Source organism: Plectropomus leopardus, chromosome 18, assembly GCF_026936395.1.
Source record: "Plectropomus leopardus strain MGB_pleo_1.0 chromosome 18, ASM2693639v1, whole genome shotgun sequence".
In the NCBI taxonomy this organism is placed as follows: Eukaryota; Metazoa; Chordata; class Actinopteri; order Perciformes; family Serranidae; genus Plectropomus; species Plectropomus leopardus.
In genome coordinates, this window is record NC_142193.1 from 21132245 (window position 1) to 21154598 (window position 22354).

The window sequence follows — 22354 nt, forward strand, 5'->3', positions numbered from 1 at the left end:
CAGTGGCCAAAAATAAGACCTACGTTGTTGAAAAAAATGAATTTCCCCTCGAGCACTTTTGGTGGATGTTTATGAGTTGATTTAACACTAACCTGATGTGGCACATTGTTTCGTAATAAGATGCTACACTAAGGTATGAGCCTGGCTGCTAATGACTGGGGTCATTGCCTTTAACCCAGAACTACACACACACACACACACACACACACACACACACACACACACACACACACACACACACACACACACACACACACACACACACACACACACACACACACACACACACACACACACACACACACACACACACACACACGCATACACACCACTCATAGTATCATCTCCAGCAACTCAGTCAGCCTGTAATCACATTACGATTACGGTACTCACAGCTCTGCCACATTATACTGTGAGTGCATAAACACTTGTTAGACGGAGAGAGAGAAAACGGAGAGAATCTAAAAATACAGAGCAGAGGGGCGAGGGACTAGCCGCGGATTAGTACTGCCTCAGCGAATCAAACAAACAAAGTCCAAAAAGGAGCGTGAACGGGAGGTGGAGACAGAGAGAGGGATGGACAGCGAGAGAGAGAAGAGGAGGGGAGGGATGGTGACGAATAAACGCCACTTCCTCAGGAGCTGACCTAGTAAAACATTCATGAGAGATGTCTTTATGTGAAGTGTGAAGCGTGTAAGAGCGGGGAGGGTGTGAGGGGAGTTTAAGACTCTGGAGTCTAAAATAAGACCGTCCTCTGTGTTTCAGTGTCTGTGTCTTCAAAAAAAAAAAAAAAAGAGAAAAAGATAAGTGATTTGAGATTTAAGATGATATATAGGCACGTTAAGTGCCAGATGACGCACTGACGACCTCGGGAATCAAGAATAGACACCGAGCTGAGACACAGAGAGAGAGAGAGACAGGGTGAAAGAGGAACATGAAAAGACTTCATCTGAAAACATCCAGCGAATGAAACAGAAATGAGTCAGTGGTAATTATGACAGATGTTGATGATATAAAATGACCGATTGCTGAAGACCCAAACGCACACTTTAACGACGAAACATTTAAGATAATAAGCAGAACACACATAAATGATTGACACTTCAATTAAAACAATACATACTGAAATTCTGCAGGAGACTTTATTAAGACTTCACAAAGCTTTATTAAAACTTCACCGACGCAAATTCTCCACACTGATGTGTGTGCTGATGACGAGGCAGATGTGACAAACCGCTGAATGCAGCTGGTTGCACGACTATTAAAGCATCACACTAATTAACCGGCTCATCTCACAGCCTACAAGAGGTCAGTGCATCACAGCGCCCACACACTGACTGCACTGGACATACACACAGACAGACACGCATGCAGACACACACACTCAGACAGACACGCACACACACACATACATGCATGGTTAACCAGATATAAACACTTCTACTTCAAACACATGCAAACAACCCACATCATTTGCTAAGCAACATCACAGTGTGAAGCCGATAGAACGAGAATTTCATTACGTTAGGTTGTTTACACCGATGCCCGAAATAGGAAAAATATAAATCAGAGTGTAAACGAGGTCAAAGGAAAAAACAGAAAGAACGTACATGATGGAGGGAAGCCAGGCTGAGACTGCTGACAGTACAATAGTATCAGCCTGAAGCTTGACGACACAAAACTCTTTGATAGACTGAATAAAGGAGGCGAGAGGTCAGGATGGGGATGTAACAGGAGCATGTAAGTGGGGGGAGGGGAGGTTGGAGGGTGTCGTGTAAGATGAGCAATCCTAAGCCACATTAAGGCAGCTTTAAAACCAAATGAATCTTAAAGACCTGTGGAGGGAGTCAGTAGAGCCCCGGGCCTACAGAGAGCTGCTGGGCCTGGCCCTCTCGGGCTGCCTGGCTGTGAGTACAAAGCTGCACGAGAAACAGATGTTGTGAGCGCTTGACACCGCAACACTCTCACTCTGTGTTGTGTGTGTGTGTGTGTGTGTGTGTGATACAGAAAATAAAATGTAGTGAGCAGATAATGTATGAAAGCATACATAATATTTGCCTCAGAGAAGTTTCTGTGTCGTATTTCCCTGTTTACACACTTTTGTTTTTCAACCTTTACTTAAATCGTTACAAGGAATCGTTGAGGGCATCCCCTCATTTACAATGATATCGAGGGTAGAATTTGAACAAAAAAACAAAAACAAAACCCCAAAATGGATTCATGAGAATTTGAGAGTGGAATAATGGTTATTGGAAATATATATTTGGGCCGAGTGACAAAATGAATGTAGGGGTTTAAGGGTGGAGGCTGATGCATTTCTATAGGTAACATCACTGTAATCCAGGCCAGAAAAAAAGAGCTTCAACTATCTGTTTTCTGCTGAGCCGAGGAAAATTAGCTCTCTCTGTACAAATATTGATTTTTTTGTAGCTTATGGACACGTGTCAATGTGCAATTGACATGTGTAATAGTGTTACTCAACAATAATATGTGTCTGTTAAAGGCAAAATAATCCAAGTATAACTATGATATGGATAAGCTTAGGGAAAGACTGCAAATTAACTAACAAATTAACAAATTAACTACTATTAAGACACCACTGCACGGGTATAAATGCTCTCTGTAATGCTTACTGCTACTATAAATCAGCCTGAGGGCAGGACATTTGGTTTAGGCTGGGGAAATATTGTTGTTGGGGCTAATAGAAAAGGCAAATTTTAATTGCCTTGGGACACAAACTCCATTCATTTCAACCCACACACCCTCACTTTCTGCCTCATAATATGAAAAACATACTACACCCTGCAATGGACATAAATCATGAGAGAAATAGTCCAATATGGATGTAATTCTAAGGGATACTGGCCTGCTATACCACAAAGCAACAAGATCAAAGATTAAGCCTTAATTAATCCACCATCCCTGTCGTCACTAAGTACTGCAAGTTTTGAAGTGTTTTTAATAAATCCAATTCAAAAGCTACTCCTAGTCTACTCTGATGACCAAAAATAATGAGGTTCAATAGTTTATTTTATTCCCTTCTTAAAATTGCACTAACAGCATTTAAAATGCAATCTTCTGGAAAAAGTACTTTCATAACATCATCAAGAAAAAGTTAAGACTAACATCAACACTGATGTCAACACTCAAACTGTTTCGTTAAACAGTTTGAAAACTGAGCCGGGGGGTGGGGGGGTTGTAAAACACTGTTGGGAAACTATTTCTCTATTCCTCAAACAGTGCAGACAGATTCTCTATCTAACTGCCTCATATATCTTACAATATCCTGTTCTTTTCTCCTCTTGTATTCTTTGTTTTGACACATATATCTCCAAATACGGAAACATGTAAAACACCTGACGATCATAGACCTACACATTCACACGCGTAAATACAAACACTGAAGTAAGAACACTATAAGAGAATAAACACTTAGATAAACAGACACATGAAAGAACAAACAGCCTCCTCTAACTCTGCCCATTTGTGAACAAATCACACCTGCTCTCCACAGACTGTCATTAATTTCAGCAGCCAGGTCAGACAAATTACTTGGCATCCTGAACTGCTCTGTCTCCTGCCGGCTGATTGCTCTTGTGTGACATGAGTGGACGCAATGGTGACGACTGAGGGGACAATCTGATGCCAGGACGGCACTGCTAAAAAACCTGAGGAGCACCGCTGGACAACAAAGGCTGATGAAGTCACACTTATCAGCACGTAGAAAGATAGATGTGACAACTCAGCTTTTCATAATGTGCAAAATTGAGGTCAAAATCATCCCAGAAAACTTCATCATGGACTACAGGACAAGGATGTTAACGTGAAAAGATTTGGCGTTTCATCACATTTAAAGTCTCTTTAATGTGCTTCTAGGCTTTCTGACTTGTCACAGTGAAAATCATTAGGGAGGTGCTAAATGGTGAGCGGTCGGGAGTGAATGAGCTAGTTTTCTTTTGTGTGTGCAGGCAGAGTGTGGGCTCGCAGTCATCACCTCGTCTGTAATATACCCAAAGCTCTGAGTGAGCAGCTACAGCTGCGTCTTGGCTCGCTGCTTGCGGCTTTTCCAGTACCAGCCCTCGGTGATGGAGGGTGCACGAACTCCATAACCCCCGCAGAGTCCCTCTCTTTGCAGCCTGTGTGCATATGAAAGAGTGTGTGTATGTGTGTGTGTGTGTGTGTGTGTGTGTGTGTGTGTGTGTATTAGTGTGTCTAAGACACAGCTGTGCGAACAGCTGTCTATAGTAACATGCTTCATCTGTGCAAACACCAAAAGATGAGCTCACACTGCAAATCTCAAAACTGTGTCTAACTCATGGGAGCCGGCAGCATTCTTTTGGCCCATGTGGGCAGGGCTGTGGTGCTATTTGTTTAAGTACCGGAGAGCACCTATGATGTGCACGCATGCTTGCAAGTGCACGGTTAAGTTGTGGCTTGTGTCGACGGTTATGTAACCACTGTTCCAAGTTTGTGGCAAGTTTACATACTAGCTATAGATACTCAGCTATAGATCGTTTATGCCATTCTATTGCTATAGACTACTGACTCTGGTTCCTGTTTAATTCATGTCAGCTACTGCATTAAGAAATATTACAACAGGAAATACAAACAGACCTATTTAAAATGTTTATGTTGCCAAGTTTGAAATGGTCTACAAATGACTACACGATCCAATGTTATAAGGATTTTATGAATAGTTTCATCATGTTGAGAATATTATGCAGCAGTCTGTCAAACATATAGTTAAGTATATGTGGGGCACACACTCTACCAGGTGAGCTAGAAGTTGCCCCTAGCAGCAACTTTTAAGATCGGATGTTTTTATTGGCACTTTATGTTGTGAATCAATCAAAACACCTCAATTGTTGATATGTTTTTATTGGCTCTCTTGCACAATGCATGCTTTTGTCATGATTGGCTCTTCAAGTCCTTAAAAGAATGTGGATGAATTTTAACTGGAATATGCGAACTGCAAATATCCTGTTTTCTCACTAGGAGAAAAAAATAGCCTTGTTTCAGCGTGCTTTAGCAGCACACCTGTGCTCTTTAGGGAAACGCTGTTATACAAGTGACTACCACAGAACAGGAAAACAACTAAAATGTAAATGATGTGAATATCTTTCCCTTAAGGGTCTACGATAATGAAAAAGAAGATGTGTTCATTGTGGATTTTGTGTGTTTGTGCAGTGCACGGTGCCATGTATGTATACATTTACATGCATATGTAAATTTTCAGTGTAACTACATGCTTGCTTTTGTATGTAATCATGCCGGATTCATCCATGAAATAAGACGTTCAAGTTCCTAAGATGAGATTTCTTTGGATCAGCATGTGTCTTTTGAAGCTCCCTATGATGATCGTTGTGGAACAATTATCCTTTCATTTGGTTTCTATTCATGATTGTAACTACTGGTGTGAAAAAAGGGACACCGCAAACTGTGAAGCTGTTTTTACGGTCATGTGGTCCACAGATGTTTGTTATCTTGAGTTTACCGGATTGTCATCTGTGGGCTCTTATGCAGGACATTATTATAAGCAGCGTTGCACTCACCAGCATCACCCTTACCATGAAAACCACAAGCCATCAAAAACACTTTGTGAAGAGCTCCGTTTCCTCCTGCACTTTACATGAATGCATGCAAATCAATAATAAAATCATCAATCTTTCATAATCAGATCAATAACCAGAGCAGGGAGAGGCGCTCTCAAGAGGACTTTAGATGGCATCCACCCTTACAGAATTCCCCATCTACAGAGCGAATCCATGGAAGAATGTCAGTCATAACCCAACTGGGGCACGGCAGATAAGATGAGGCCCTCAAATGGACTTGTGGTTATGAAACAGCAGAAGCAGCCTCTTGGGTGTAGCAGCTAAGAGGCTTCGCGACCAACCCCACTGGCTTTGCTAGCGCTAAGAGCCCGAGCTTGTCAAAACTGATATGGTTCATGGAGATGAGGACGTCTCCCAATTCCCCACGGTGCTAGAGGACGGGCATGTGTGCCCTATATATACAGTATGCTCTAGCACACGTGTTTACATGCAACGAATCTGATGCGTTGATATAACAGCTCCTGGCACGGCTGAGGCATGTACATAACAAACAGGGACGATCAAAGTCATTTCTGCTATTCTTGCGATGCATAAACCATTTTGAACTGTGAGACTATCAACAAAATCAAAGCAAAGAGGGTGGAAACAGGCTTGTCAAACAGCGCGTGATGGAGAAATTAATTCTTTCTTTGCATATCTGAGGCTTACACCTCCTCCTTCAATCCCTCAACCCTCCATCTGACAAATCCAATTAGCATGACATGAACATTGTGGTTCTGTACACACACCACAACCAGGATCTTGGCAGGGGATGGGTAGGACGGGGCACTAGGGACATGAGCCAGACAGACACGGAGGCCTGGCAGTGGAGGGGTCTCCGCTCAGCCTGTAACGTGGCTCCAGCTGGAAGACCCAGTTTCTTGACAGGTTGGCAGTGCTAACTGCTCCCCTACCCTCTGGTCTATCTCGGCCTCTCATCTGTCTTCCAACACCAGCGCTCTCTCTTTTCACACGCCACTTCATCCCCCCTCCATCGTCTACAGCCTTTGACTCTTCTGCAACACAACCATCTGACATCCTCATCTTTGGTTCAAATTTAATCTATTTTGTATTTGAACACATTTAGGGGGATTCAGTGCCATCCAGCGGTGAGGATCACAGATTGCAACCAGCTAAAACTTAACCCGGTTAGAATTTTTACCAAGAGCCACTTCATCTGCAGAGGTCTCTTCTTCTCCATAATCAAACAAACACAGAATAAAGCAGTTTCATGTTACGTATCAGTTAGTCTGTTTCGGCATGTTGGAGATGGGCCGCACTCAACTTTTTTTCTTGGATAACTCAAGATCTAGACGTTCAGGAGGTTTACTGGGAGCGGGATTATCCATAGAGGTCTCAAAAAAAAAACACCCTAGTGACTTAAACCTGTAAAAACACTGAATAAAGCAGTTTCACAAAAAGAAAATCTATGTTTTTCCTACACTCTTGTCTTGCCACGGAGAGACTGCTAACTACATTGGCCAATGCGAAAACACAAATGGATATATAGATCTATATAGCTATATAGATCCATTTATCTAGAGCCATCCATCCTACATGCTCGACCTTTAATGTTTGTTGGCAAAAGCTCTAAAACACCACTATATTTCACTTTTTGCTCCTAGGTAGTCGAGGTATTATGACCAGCTGTATGCATGAATTTACCTAATTTACAATATCCATAACAGGGGAACCATTTGTACATGTTTGATTGTCAGATTAAAATTCTTGGGAGGATCACAAACATTTGGCTGGCACGAAAATCGGAGGAGATCTTTTTTTGTGGGGGGAAACAAGCCGTCGTGCCCTAAAACACTTAACCAAATTGCAGTTTGAAAAACTAAACGAGCATCCTCTACCCCGTTGTGGGCACCCGCTTTAAATCACCAAACACAATCACAGAGTTTGTCAGACAGATAAAACGGAGCTCCAAACTTTTTTTTTCCCAGAGCTGCGCGGAGAAAACATCGTGTGGAGGTGTCTGGCAAGCTGTCAGCTTGTGCAGTCTCCTGGCCCATGCCAGTGTACAGATTTGCATTCGGCTCAAAGGAGGCCCTAAACATCAAAGCCTCTTTGAAGCACCACTTGATGCTGCACAATGGGACAGGTGAAGAAAAAACAATGCAACACAGCGACGCTCTGAACTACTGTACCCAGAATGCACCACAGATCCTAAAATAAAAGTGGGACACATCAATGCCATGACAGAAACAACAAAATCTCATGATGTGCTTTAACAAAAGTAGAACAAAGGTTATTTTTCTACATTATTTCTCTCAGAAAACTCTGGTATTTTTGTATTTCCGCTCTGAGGACTTTTGTATAATATCTGTAAACACTGGAGACAGATGACTGTGACAGTCAAAGCAAGAAGTTTGAATAAAATATGACAGGCTAAATAAAGAGCTGCGGGAATCTGTAGCATATAATTCAGAAACTGACATGTAATTACTGTCAAAAGAGTTTCTGACAGCAACTGAGAGAGACTTTTACTTATATACAAGAAATGGGCACTTTTCTTTTACATTTTTACAGGACAGAGTGGTATACACAATCCCTGCTAAGTTTACCACATAATTTAAGTTTTTAAATGAAACTCAGAGCACGTAAAATTCAATGATTTACTTTTTAAGAGTCTCATAACTCTAAACCTGAAGCGTCAATCCTTCAATCAGCTAAAGGTATATTGAAAAATGTGGCGACAGACATTTTACTCTCACTCATATATAGAAGTAAAATTCATCATCTACCAATTTAATTGTGGAAATATTTATATATTTGCAACATACATATATACAGGGTTTCAGCTACAAACTTTTCAATGACTTTAAAACTGATCTACAGTTTAGCAGTTTGGGCCGCTGACAGCCGCCATGGTGACACAAAAACACAGCTATGGTGGAGGTAACGGCTACTCATCAAAAGCCTCCCCTAGAGTTTTTGGAAACAACTGATTCACTGATTGGCATTACTCTTGGTCCAAACTAGGGATATAAATGTTTAACTGTTAATCAGTTAAATGTTAACAACATTTTTGACTGGTTCCGCCTATCGATATATAGGTTAATTCTGCTGCTCTTTGGTGTACTGCATTGTGCACTGACCTGGATCTGGTGGGAGGCGGACAGTTGGTAAACCGTGTGAACATGCTAAAACATAGTGTCCACCAAGCGGTAACTCCAAGGCTGAAAGATGTAGCCAATATGGAAGTTCCAAAAACTGCAGTTTATCAATTGGCCACTTGAGGATGGCTCCAAAATAGAGTAAATCCTCATAGGCCCCCATGTTAAAATGCCCAACTTTACAGCACAAGTAAACATGTTTACAACCTGGTACAACAAACAGTTTTGGTCTATATAACTAATTTCAACATTCATGACAACTGAACACGGTGCAGGAGGATTTTAGGGGAGGTCTGTGAGTCTGATCCACCCCTTGCTTTTACACAGCTCCACCCTCTTGTGCAAATACGACTACTTATGGCAAAATAAGCAAGTTGGCAACGGCCTAAATGCCAGACTCGAGGCTTTAAATTGGTAGTCCACAAACAATCTGTGACAATGGGTGACGGTAGCTCAATTATTTTTACAGTATGTGTTTTTTACAGTGTATGGTTTCCACTGATTAGCTAGCCTTGGCTGCTCTGCACTGTGTACCAGACAGGTTGGTGGGAGCTAGGTAGTGGTGCTGCTCATTTTACCCAACAATGTTACTGTGGAAACATTTTGCCCACCCTCCAGTCTCCCTCCAAGTAACCCTGGTGAACCTCCTTCAGCATCACTCTTAGATCTGTTAGCTCTGTTAGCAGTGTCTGCACGGCTTGTGCTGCAAACACAGTTAACAATGCTAAAGAGCACTTTCAAGTACTTTCCAGACTCATGGCAACCCTATATATGCTATATCGTTTCATGCAGACATTTCCCATGTTGACACAAACTTCATTCCAAAGAAATCCATTACCTGCTTTTGTTGTATGTACGTTAAATAAGATACTGCATGGCTGCTGACTCTCCTGATACCGTTAACACCACATGACGCTCAGACCAACAGTCCGCGTTCTGACCACACCTCACAACGCTCTTTGACCCATCCTGCCATGATGTGTGCGCTACTCATGCATGCACCGCACATATTGTCCACGTTGCCTAGAAGCAGCCCCTGAATGCCTCGTCCAGTCAAATATCTATTCAAATTTACCCTCATCACACACACACACACACACACACACACACACACGCACGCACACACAGGGTAATCTCCGCTCTTGTCAGATATGACTATGCCATTGATGCCTGCTGGGCGCTGTTGTTGACTTGAAATATTTGCGTGTATGGAAGCTACAATAGACGCTTAGATTGCCATTGTTTGGATAACATTCTCTGCGGCTAGTTTTGTAAACAAAGCCACATGTCCTCATAATGCAGCCACTGATTGACCTTGAAATGAAATGCCAAGTTGGGACAGGGAAAAATGACTCGTGTGCAGCTCTGAAGCGCCACTGCTGCTGTTTTTATGTATATATTAAGCTATCGAGTTGCACCGCATCCAGGTAAAGAGGAGCTGAATAAGGGATACGAGCACCAAGCACCCAAGCATTAGGTGAATAAACTTTGAATAAACTCTGCAGACTCTCCATAAATCAAGGCCTGACAGTGAAAAGATATTCAGTAGCAACATTTCATCATTCATTTTTCAAGTTGATGTTGAACTCGCAAGCTTGAACTCCTTATCCTCCCACTCATGTGGCTTTGGCTGGTATGGTAATGGGCTTGGTTCACTTGAAATAAAGAATCATCACAAACTATACCTGTACAGCTTGTCAAGATGTAAGACTCTGGCTTTCACAAGCTTCAGTTATACATACACACACAAAAAAACAAACACAAACACTCGCTCTCTACCTTTCTCCACGTCTCTCTCCCAGAATCTAACACTCTCCACTGAGGCTCTCTCATGTAGAAAACCATTCTGCATTTCATAGCAATCACACCAGGCTCCTGAGCAATTACTTCTGATCGCAGCCCAGTTGGCCTGGACGCTGTTTATCTGCGTCGGCATGGGAATTCTTCGGGCAAAACTCAGACAGCTGAGAGGGAGGATATTTCTTTTTCATGTGCCACGCGCCTTTGCTAGCATATATGCCTCCCCAAAGACGCCTTGACAATGGCTCAATGCTCATTTTAATTAACACATAAGCCTGTTGATGTTAATTAAAAAGCAGACAGAAAAAGATCACACAGAGGGGAGAGCTGTGTATCCGAATGCAGCGAAAGACGCAGCGGTGGTGCTTGGCATTTATTCAGATGAGATTTCCCGTAGCCCTCTTGAAACATACGCATTACAAGTGGGCGCATCAAACTGAGTGTATCAAACAGATATTTGATGTTAGTTATTTTAGGGGGAGAATGCAGTTTGCGAAATGTTTCAAGCAGAAAAACGGCTATTAGGTGGGCACTCTTACAACAATAATATCTGCGATAACCAGATGATGCGGTGCAGTCATATGTAAATTTAGTTTACTTACTTCATGGGTTTGAACAGCGCTTGTCCGTAGTTCTGGAAAGTCATGATCAACTTCAGCTGGGTGCCTCCTGATTTCATGGCTGAGAAGAAAAACAATCGAGATGTTAGATGAGTATTTGAAACAGTGAAAACACACACACACACACACACACACACACACACACACACACACACACACACACACACACACACACACACACACACAGAGAAATACACTCGCACATATGCACAGCTGTTTCATTATTTGCCAATTTGGAGGACGCAATTTTGCATGACTGCATAATAGAGCTATCACATCTGCTGACCAATTTGCCAGACACTGTACAATCAAAGTGCAATTGTGGCAGTTAGGAGCTGGGTGTGACTGAAAGAGAGATGTGGTGTGAAAAGCATCTGCTGACAACTACGGCTGGCTCTGAGTTTGATGGAGGGATGAAACTGGAAATTGACAATTTTTCAGAGTGTTACAGAGTGGTTGGCTGACTGGACAAATACATCAGCCATCTCTGATAGGGTTTTTTTCAAGCGTTTTGGGCATAGACGGTATAAATAATGGATGTAGCTACCGTGATGTTACCCATTTGTTTGTGGACTGCCATTTTGAGGCCTCGAGTTCAGGATTTGGCAGTCGCTGTGTTGTTTTTTTGAAGAAAGAAGTGACCATATTTGAGCAGGAGGCTGGCGCTGTGGGGGAGCAAGGGGTGGATCTGAATCACAGACTATTTAAGCGGTTCTGCGCTTAAATATGTGTAACTTTTGGGCTCAATAAGATGTGAATGGGTGAGTTATAAAAAAAAAATGCCCTTGTATAATTGTCATGAATCTAGAAGTTAACTATAGAGACCCAAACTGTTTTTGTACTAAGCTGTAAACATATTTATTTCATTTGTAAAGTTGGGCATTTTAACATGGGGGTTTATGGGGATTTATTTTGTTCTGAGCCAGCCTCAAGTGCCCATTGAACTGTGGTTGAACATTAGTGACTTGCAGTTTTTGACGCTCCCGCATTGGCTTGATTTTTCCATCTTGGAAGTAGCCGCTTGGTTCTGGTGAATTTTTCATCATTTTATTTGGTTAATTTGGTCATTTAATGGTGGAAGAATGAATAAAGGCTGCTGCTCAATGGAAAGAGCAGAGGCAGAGAGAGACAGCGGGGAAAAACAGCGTATAGAGCCAAAATATCTTCACGTCTAACTCGGTGAATTGAGTTGGCTTTTTTGGGGGGGCCAAACCAGAGTTTGATGATAGCTAAAACAGTGGATAGACTAATCAAGACATTTTGGGTAAGTTTTATTTTGTTTCCATAAAATTGTGTTTATCTGTAAAAAAAAACAAAACAAAAAAAAAAACAACCAAACTTGAGTTCATAAGGTGTAAGGTTGTGTTTTTCTGTTTAATAAGAAACACTGGTGTAAGAAGTAGGGTTGAATACTGGGAATACTGGGATGAAACAAGTATTAGACACTGATTATGTACTTTAGCAGGTGGTGGTGTACTTGCTCTTTAATAATAAAAATATTTTACATTACTTTACATTTTGTGAGTTTACTTTATTTTTTTTAAAAACTAAGAGAGCCTTTGGAAAGCACTGAACCTACCGCTCGCACTCACAAATTTTGACGTATCGCTCAACCCCTTAATAGAGTGACTTTAGAACAACGTGTCAATTTGAGAAAAACAAAAATCTAACAGTGGTTAGCACACAAGGTCCAGTGACGCCACAATTCAGCAGCACATTATTATAGTGCTATTACATTTTCAAAATCCTCTTATATAAAAACTAAAAAAAACAAATTGTAAGTTCCTACAAATGTGTTTATATTTGCAAACAGACCTGATTCTGAGCAGATGTCTCTCTGTACACTTTGTCAGGATTTGCTTGTTCACGTTAGACTCTCCATAACCACTTTTCCTCTGACGCCCACCAAACTGACCTCCAGTGCTCCAGGAGAGGAGCCAGGGCACATGTCTATGACTATCAGTCATGTTCACGATGTCTCCCAGGGGCTGACGGAGACTCTCTTTGAGCTTCCTGCCGCCTCCGACTCAAACAAAGAGACCGCCAGGCCTGTCTAAATGCCTTGTGTTTCTGTCATAATGGACAGGCTTTCGGGGGATTTGCTCATTTATTACAGCGCATTAACTTGAGCATATTACACAACACCGTGCTTCTGCCTAACCCCAATATCAACATAAGCCCCCTGTAGTGGACCCACTTACTAAAGGCCTCGCTGGCTGAGTAGCTGGCTGTACTCTACCCCCTACACAGAGCTGTCTTTTGTGTTTATTGACTCTCTTGGTGTTTTTTTTTCTCTTTTTTCTTTTCTTGTTTGTATATGTCATCCTTTTATTCTCTCTGTTATGCTCTGTCTGTCTCACTTTGCTTTACTCACCGCTGGCAAGCCTCCCCATTTACCGTGACTCATTTTCAAAAGCTTTTGGATTTTACATCTTCTGTTGCACTAAGTACAACCTACGTAACCTTGGGTCAGAGCCTCCTCTTCACGACACAGGATGGGTATTGAGTGAAATCAGAGCCAAAGAATACACTGAGAGCATTAGGCCTACACATGTGCCAGATTTACTGCAGCCAGGTCAAGTGGATAGTGCCCTCGAGTAATCTTTAAACTTGGTACAGCTATACAGCAAGCCTAAAACCTTTGAGAGATTGCAAACGACCGGACTATGTTTTAATGCTGTGACCTTGAACCCATAAGCCACAATCCTTGAGGGGCTGACCTCAATTCTCTGCTCTGTGCTGGACGTTGATAAAATTTTGTGTCTAATTGGAAACTACAAAAGGTAATCCTCTGTGAAAAACCCCAGCAAAGCTCAGCTGATTGTTTCTCTGGATTGTATCTGCCCTGACATGCAATCAAACAGGACCTGAACAACAGCAAACTTCACCGGGACATTCTTTGATTCTCCTGAAAAGCCATCTGTCTCAGTATCTGTGTGTGAATGTATGTGTCTCTGTTGATCTAACCATCCATCTATTTCTCTGTTTCTCCAAGCATCCGTAAATGAATCGATGTCTTTTCTAAACCTTCGTGTTCTCTGGTCTCTCACAAAGCTCCAGGCTTCGCCCACCACCGTCAGATCCCCCTCCTAACCCTGTGCTGTGATGATAAATCCACCCTGCTCCCACCTGTGCCACCTCACGGCACTGTGTGTATGATTTATGAGTCCGGCTGAAGACTGGACAATAGGCCACAGAGAGACAGACACAAAGGAAAGGAGGCACTATTCCACAGAAAACGCTGAACAGAGAAACTTTCTAATGCTGTCTCTGTTTTGTAATTGCAGCGAGACAGATAAGTGGTGAGTGTGCGTGCCAATTACGGGGCACAAAAGCTGTAATGCATGCTTCCAGGCACAAACACACACACACACACACTGCACTGGGTTTTCTTTTCAGCAGAGAGACAGTGTTTTTGTAGGTGTGCCTGGGCGCAGATTGATGGTTCATATATAATGAACAGAGGGGACTAAAAACACACAAGCTACTAAATAAAGGCTGAGATGTGTGCCATGAATGATTGTGAGCTGACTGTGAGGGACTCACAACAATGAGACAATGGAGACAGCGTCAATACAATATACAATGATGCACCATGAGATAACGACATGCACCAGTGGAGGATATTTTGGTCTTCACTGTCCAGTTTGTATGAAGCCACAGTAGCAAAAATGATAAAATCCTTTCAGGAGATTTGGCCAAGACGGCACCAGTATAATGAGAAGTTAAAAAAAAAACTACAATTAAGTACCTTTATAGTGTCATTTACAGCAAAAACAGTTGACCACTTTGCAGTTGTATGCCTCCAAAATCCAGTCAAGTTGCACTTATAGTTTACAACCATGTAGCACAATTTCAAGTTTAGTGTCACCAATTCAGTATCTGTCTTCCTGTCCCATTATCACTGTTTCTTATTATTGCTGTATTTCTCTTTAAACACGTTATACACTCAGCACATTATACACATTTGTAATTTTTAAATATTCACATATATTCAATGTACACGCTAACTGTTTTATTATTATTCTATTTCTATCACACACTTTATATTTTTGCATATTTTGTGCTGGTACTTATTACTGCTGTCTATAATTCTCTATGCTTGGCATCAGAGCGACTGTAGCAAACCACAATTCCCCCCCGAGGATCAATAAAATATTTCTAAATCTGATTCTGTCCTTGAGTTACAACGTTGCATAACAACCAGAGAAGTGTTTTTTTTAAGAACATTATGCTCAGTGAAGCTGACCTTTGACCTTTTGTATATAAAATATCTTCACTTTACCGTTATTAGGACATTTGTGTGAGATGTTGTCATAATTAGTGCATGAGTTATGGCCAAAAACATGTCACCTTTGACCACCAGATTTTAAAAAGTTTATCCATGAATCCAAGTGGACGTTTTTGCCAAAATTGAAGAAATTCTCTCAAGGTGTTCTTGAAATATGGCATTCATGAGAATGAGACAGGTGTGGTCAAAGTGACCTTGACCTCTGACTATTGAAAATGAATGAGTTCATCCTTGAGGCTAACTGGACATTTGTGCCAAATTTGATGAAATTCCCTAAATAAGCTCTTGGAATATTGCATTTACAAGAACGGGACGGATGGATAGATGGACAGACAGATAAACAACCTGAAAACATATTGCCTACAGCTACAGTTTTTGCCAGCGTGGAGGATATAAGAATACAAATCAGCCTTTTAACAAACCTGTCTCTTGGTAAAAACAGACAGCAGTCAAATATTTTGGAAAAAATACTTATTTTTAATGACACCTTTGCACCTTGGCATATTTTTACTTATCTCAATTTTTTCAGAACAGAATTCCTCAAAGCTTGTCTTGATGTGCAAGTTCACTTGCCCCTGCATAGAATTTGCACTTATTAATCATCCGGTTTGAAGGCAAAGTGCCTCCCAATGAAAGCCAGTAATGGATATTTAGGAATGAAAGCAACATTTAGGCATTCAGACTTGGTAGGACAAATTCCTCTCAAATATTCCCCTCCATTTCCCTGCCATTAAGTTTGCCTGGAAATGTTTAGTAGCTATGTGAGGTTTTTTTGGCATGTGTGCTCGTTTGTTTATGCCCATTTGTTCTGCATCCTTACTTTCAATTTATTAACAGCGAATGTTCTCAGTCAAAGGTTGTCAGAGGAAATTAAGTGCTGGAGGGACCTTTAGGAGATAGTCATAAAGCAGCCATTACTGCTTAATCAACATGCTGACCGAATCACTGGTCTCTCACGCACCGACACATTATTTGATAAACATAGATTGTTAGAATCTATATTAAGCTCCTAAATGAAAAGGCGGCGGATTTATAAACTTGCATGCATAAGCAGAAATGCAGATAAAGGGCCAGATGTGTGTGATTGTGGCGTCTTTCCCCACATACATGTGCACACAGTCAGTCAGGAACAGCCAGGAACCCATGTGTTGTGATTCAATGTACACTTGAGACAAGTCAGGTGCACACACCTCACTCCAGGGTTCAGCCAAGCTGGGTTTCTGATGGCTAATACAGCTCATACAAGACTTAATCAAGATTTATTTTCTAATATGAATAGTTTTTTAAGTCATATTTACCACAGAGTCTTTATCTTGCAGGGTGGAAAGGCCTGTGATTTTTCATAATATCATAGGATAGTAAAACGCCCAGCTGGGACAAATATTAGTCATGGCAATATTTTTAGGTAAGCGACCAGTTCTTCAGCCCACACTTAACCAGAATAAAAATGAGACAAAAATAACATTTCATGGCAGATTCCTCTTGAATTTTTACAGATAAGGAATGAACCTCTGTTATGTTGGTGCAGAACAACATGAAGCCAATATTTAATAAATAAAACATGATCAATGTTGGCTCAATACTTCAGCCTTCACGCTATAGACCAGTGACTCCGCACCTGGGGGAACAGAACCCCTCTAGAGGTCGCTAAAGCTTCACAGGGGGTCAAGAGGCCTTCTTGATTATAAGGGGGTTTAAGAAAACTCTCTCTATATAAATACATAGATTATCATTCAGGATATAAATTTATCTTACAGGATAAGGGGACAATGAAAACCTGAACACATTCTGTATTCATAGAGCCTTCACTCTGGCGTGAGGAGAAAAACACAAAAATTGTCAAAAACTAAGCAAAAAGTTGCTAAATATATATGGAAAAGTCATCTCTGATGCAATATTCAGAGGAAAAAACTTGCTCAAAATTCATTAAGTATTGCTCCTTTAACACAATTTATTGTGTTCACTTTTTGGGTTTATTGTACAGTTTATCTGAGTTATCTCAGTTTACTGAAATGTTATTGTTATGTGCTGAAAATAAGATTAAATATCCATTAAATATGGCTGTCAGGGGCCATCCTTTTACTTATTGATAGAAAAGGGAGTACCTTAAGGAAAAAGGTTGAGAACCACTGCTTCAGACTGACATGTATGAACATAAAAACACACCTTGGTTACATATCACTCCCTGACTGACTCACCCACACTAGTGATCCTCTGTGTGACCAGGTCCTTCAGCAGGGCGTCCAGCACCAGACTGTGTCTGGAGTACAGCTCGTAGCGGTTGATGCCGATGTGGAAACGTAACCAGTTGGGGTAAGATTCTGCCGTCACCTCTGCTGTTGGAGAGAACTCCTCCTCCTCTTCGTTCCCCTCCTCATTGTGCCTGAAACACAGGTAGAGGAGATGTTAAACAGGAAGTTGTGCTGCAAGCAGACTCCTTGTTCAGATTTTTTTTTTAGTCCATGTAATCAATGATTACAGCATTTGTTGCAGTCTCTCAATATAGACTATTTCTATCAGACCAACTGGCAGTCATTCTAGTAACAGATTGCAGCTTTATTCACTGGTATAATCCAAGAATGTTAAAAGGAAAGGTAACTCATAAGTTGCGTGTCTGAAAAGGTAAGCTGGCACGACAATATAAGAGATGGGTGAATGCAGCAGATGCATGAGTGGACATTGTAGTGGAGGCAGAGAAAACTGACTGGATGGATGGGAGCACCTGTCTGCTGGCTGATTTGATGATATTGAAGCAGACAGGCAGATAGACAGATAGACAGATGTGCACACAGGCAGATGTCTTATGATTTGGCTGCATGGATAATATGAACAATATGAACTGGACCCACATCAGAAAACACAAGAGCTAATTGAAATCACTCAGATAATTTCTTTATGGAGAAAACATGTGATATCACGCACTACGGGTCCCATCAAAAATGTTTAAAGCAGTCCGTCCCACTTGTAACCCATTAAGTTTGACAAATCCCCACCAGCTTACCATCCTTGGTTCCCTGCTGCTCTGGGATAAAACCTGATGTCAGTGTTCACGTTAAATAAAGTGTCATCGTCCGTGAGCGAAGGAAGGTCAACCTTGTATAAAGGATGCTCAAACAGAGCGGACAACCGGGAGACACCGTGGGCAGGGACGGTCCGACCCCCGCTCGCGTCTCCGATAAGCGGCTTGTGGTCCTCCGCCTTCCCCGCCGACTGTCTCATCCGCCGGAAGGACTCCGCTCTGTCCCCGGCTGCTGTGATCTTTTCCAGGGAGTGCGACGTGAGGTTGGAGCTCGGTTCGTTGCTGAAATCCTGCAGGATTCTCAGCGTGTGCTTGTTAGGCCAGCCCGCTTCAGCCGCCGACATGGCGCGCTGCTTCCCCCAGCCCTGCGACTCCCCGGCCGGGTGGTGAGCGCACTGACAGCCGCCGTCTCCGCTGTCCGCTCCCGCCGCCCGCTTCTCGAGTTTCGGTAACAAGTCTATCATGATGTGCATGGTGCACGCTACCAAAAACACCATTAGTATGAACACTCTGAATTTACGAAACAGTATCATCTTTGTGTATTTTTTTTGTCTTTACGCAGAGTAAGCTTTAAGCGCAGCGCACCTTACGGCACCGACATTGATGTCCAACACTGTTATGCGATGACAAAGCAGCGATGTAGGCTTGAAGATTTACTGTGATCATTGCACACATTGTCAGCCTTTGTTAACAACTCCATGATGTGCTCAGGCTTTAATTTTTTAAACAATAGTCCAGATTCTTCATCCCCAGACAGGTGGACACATTGTGGACACTTCAGCGGCTCAAGGAGTGCTCTTCATTCATTGCCTTGTTGAACAGCATACAGTGTCAGGAGGATGGACCACTAAATAAATCGTTAAGAGGTAACAGGAAGGAGGGAGGGAGGGGGAGTCCTGTTAAAAGCACCGAAATCCTTCCTTAAACCTGCTTCCTTGTGTTGCTGCCAGCGCGGAGTGAGATGTCAAATTGTGTCATAACTAAAAAAAAAAAAAAGAACAAAAGTGACAGCGGAGATTGATATAGTCCACAAAACACAGCCTTCCTTGGGGATAATTAAAAAGAAAGTGAAAATTCCGTAATTAAAAAAAAAGAACAGGTGATCCGCTGAGATGCTTGGATGCTGTCCCGCTCCTGCAAAGCCTCGATGAAGTCAAATCAGAGACTGGCTGGCAGGTGCAGGGATCCTGGTTGTCATTTGTCCCCCCCTCACCCGTTTACACCGCCTTGTCTTCCTTCCAAGTGTTCATCCAGGGTGGGTGTGTTAAATATTATGATCGAAGCCCTCTGAGCCCAGCCTCGGTGGCGTCATGAGGAGGTTGGCTGCGTCTGCACATACAGCACTAGTGACATGAAAGGCGAGCTTCAGGGAGGAAAAGCTGAAACCTTTAAGAGGCTGCAACTCCTCTGTACGCAGCCAGAGGGCGTTGGCACAACCTGAAACACTGTGCTGGCTGTGTACTATATGATCTGAGGGGCTGTGTATACCTACTGTACGCCTTTCTTCAAAGGGTTCAATAAGGTTTTTTAAAGTGGGCTCTTGGAGGATGAGCCAAGGGGTTACCAGCAAAACCAGGAACCACTGAAGTTCACTGAGGCTGACACCAGCACACTGTACAGTACACTGTAAAATCTGACAAGTTGATTTTACTAAAAAAAAAAAATCTTGGAAACCAATTGCCTTGAAAAACATACGTACATTCAACTATTAATCTTAATTTTGTTTATTTTTTATGTAAAAATATACTTAAAATTTAGTTATATTTACTGAATACTGTGAAGTTATTGCAACTTAAAAATGACAAGTTTAGCTGAATCAATCTGTAGGAGCCAATCAAGCAATTATCTGTGAAAATGATTCTGTTTACATGTTTATTTATTTGATTATTTTGGTTATTAGTCAGGTGGTATGGGCAGGTGCTATAGGTCACCGGTGAACAGGAAGTGATGTGACACAGGTGTTGGGAACACACGGTTCTTAACGTAACCGAAATCGCAAGCATGAAGGCATTTAACAAGCTGGATTTATTTTCATTTTTATGTCATCTTCAAGGCAGGTAATTTATGTTGTATTATTTTGCAATAAATGGGAACGTCACCCAAAGAGCGATTATTCTGACATTTGTTTTATTGGATACGCGTCAAGACCTTTCCACACCTATGCCAGTGACTTAAAGTTTGATCATTGGGACCTTCGTCACTCCACAATCTTTTTAAGTTTTAGAAACTTCAGTAAACCAAGTTTACTTCGCTATATATCTGTATTTTGCTGGTTGCAAACTAGTCAATTATCCAAGAAAATATGGTAACAGGTCCAGAAAACCATATTTACAATTATATCAATTTTATTTTTATAATTACATTACAGAAAATATAATGAAATATTGAAAATAAATACATATATACTTTTTTTTTCTTTTAATCATTTTTCTGCAATTTCTTGTTTGTTTGTTTTTCTAATTTCTTATTTTTATTCATTTAAAAACATTTTTGGACCATGTCTTGGTAAGTTGCTTGTTGCTTTCTCCCCACGTTTTTGAAAGAAATTAAACCAATTTACTTTAAACTTGCTTTAATGAAGCTACTACACTCAGAAAGAACATGGTAATTCCACTTGACATTTTTAAGCTGAAACAGCTTGCAACAAAATTTGGCTATTGTAGCTTTATTTCAAGTAAACTTAACACTTCGATATAAAGTAAGATCAAATTTTACAGTGTATTATGTTGGTACCAGACACAAAAGTCTGTTTCTTGAGACAAAGCCCAAACACATTCTCCCACACCGACACACCCACATTATTTGATAAACATAGATTGTTGGAATCTATATAAAGCTCCCGAGAGAAAAGGCGGCTGATTTATAAACTCGCACACATAAGCAGAAATGACAAAGTACCAGATGTGTGTGCCTTGTTCTCACACACAGTCATACTTTACACACAGGAACCTACATATTGTGATTCATTATACACTCAGACATGCTTGCTCTGGTGTTTGAGAGACTTGATCATTTGTTTGACATATTTCATTACTGAAAATAAAGTGAAAATTTTGAATGAGGCCAAATGTATTCAATTTACAATGAAGTTATGCAGAAAAAAAGCAGCTTTTTTTAATTTGAGTGGGAGAAATCAGGATATGTTGGAGATGTTTGAAGAAAACAAAAGGGACTGCTGCAGTGGGTCAAGACACTGGGTGTTAGTGATTGCCAAAAATCTGGTGCTCCTCTAGGATAAGGCAAGTAGCTGTATCAGACTCCCTGAGTGATAAGTACAAAACAAATAACGATTAATTAGAGTTTTTAAAAAAACGAGGGTAAAAAAAGTCATACAAAGAAAATGACCTTGAAAAAGTGCATATAAATGATGATATTTCTGTTACATAATTTCAAATATGTAAATATGACATTATAAATGTAGTTTTTCCACCAGATACATTTTTTTGTCTCTTAATTTCACACATTTTGTGGCATTTCTGACAAAGGTGCCCATTGTCTTTTTTTCTTTGTGTTTTTGAAAGAAATTACACCAACTTGGGACTCAAAATCCTTGTGAAAGGAATCTGACGGCAGCACAAGAAAAAAGATGTCACTCCGGGTTTTAACAGAGTTCAGTCAAAATCATCGGTCATGCAGTAATAATTACTAAAATATGGGGTCCATTCATTGACTATTTAAAAGGAAATACAGTTGCAAATGTTTAGTATGTGCATGATGGCTCAATAGCTGAATTTGTGTTTTTTTGGCAGATTTTTTTCTTTCTTTAGTTTCTTCAGTTTTTTGTTTGTTACGTGCTCTCTGTGATATGTGAGCTGTTTAAATTAAAGCTGAAAAATTGACAAAATAAAATACTACAATCAAAATTGACAACATTGGTAAATATAAAGTAAACATATCCGCAGTATAATAAT

General features: G+C 41.1%; 1 protein-coding gene across 1 annotated transcript in view; it reads right to left on the bottom strand.

Annotated features, from left to right (window-relative positions):
• The window catches only part of fam20ca (FAM20C golgi associated secretory pathway kinase a), a 51155-nt gene extending 31370 nt beyond the window's left edge, over positions 1 to 19785 (bottom strand). Inside the window, exons 1-3 of the mRNA XM_042505128.2 lie at positions 18426 to 19785; positions 17623 to 17807; positions 11116 to 11194 (exon numbers count right to left, since the gene is read on the bottom strand). Of these exons, the coding sequence (XP_042361062.2) occupies positions 11116 to 11194; positions 17623 to 17807; positions 18426 to 18976 (815 nt within the window). The 5' untranslated portion in view covers positions 18977 to 19785. The remainder of the gene's footprint in view (positions 1 to 11115; positions 11195 to 17622; positions 17808 to 18425) is intronic.
• Positions 19786 to 22354: the final 2569 nt, after the last annotated feature.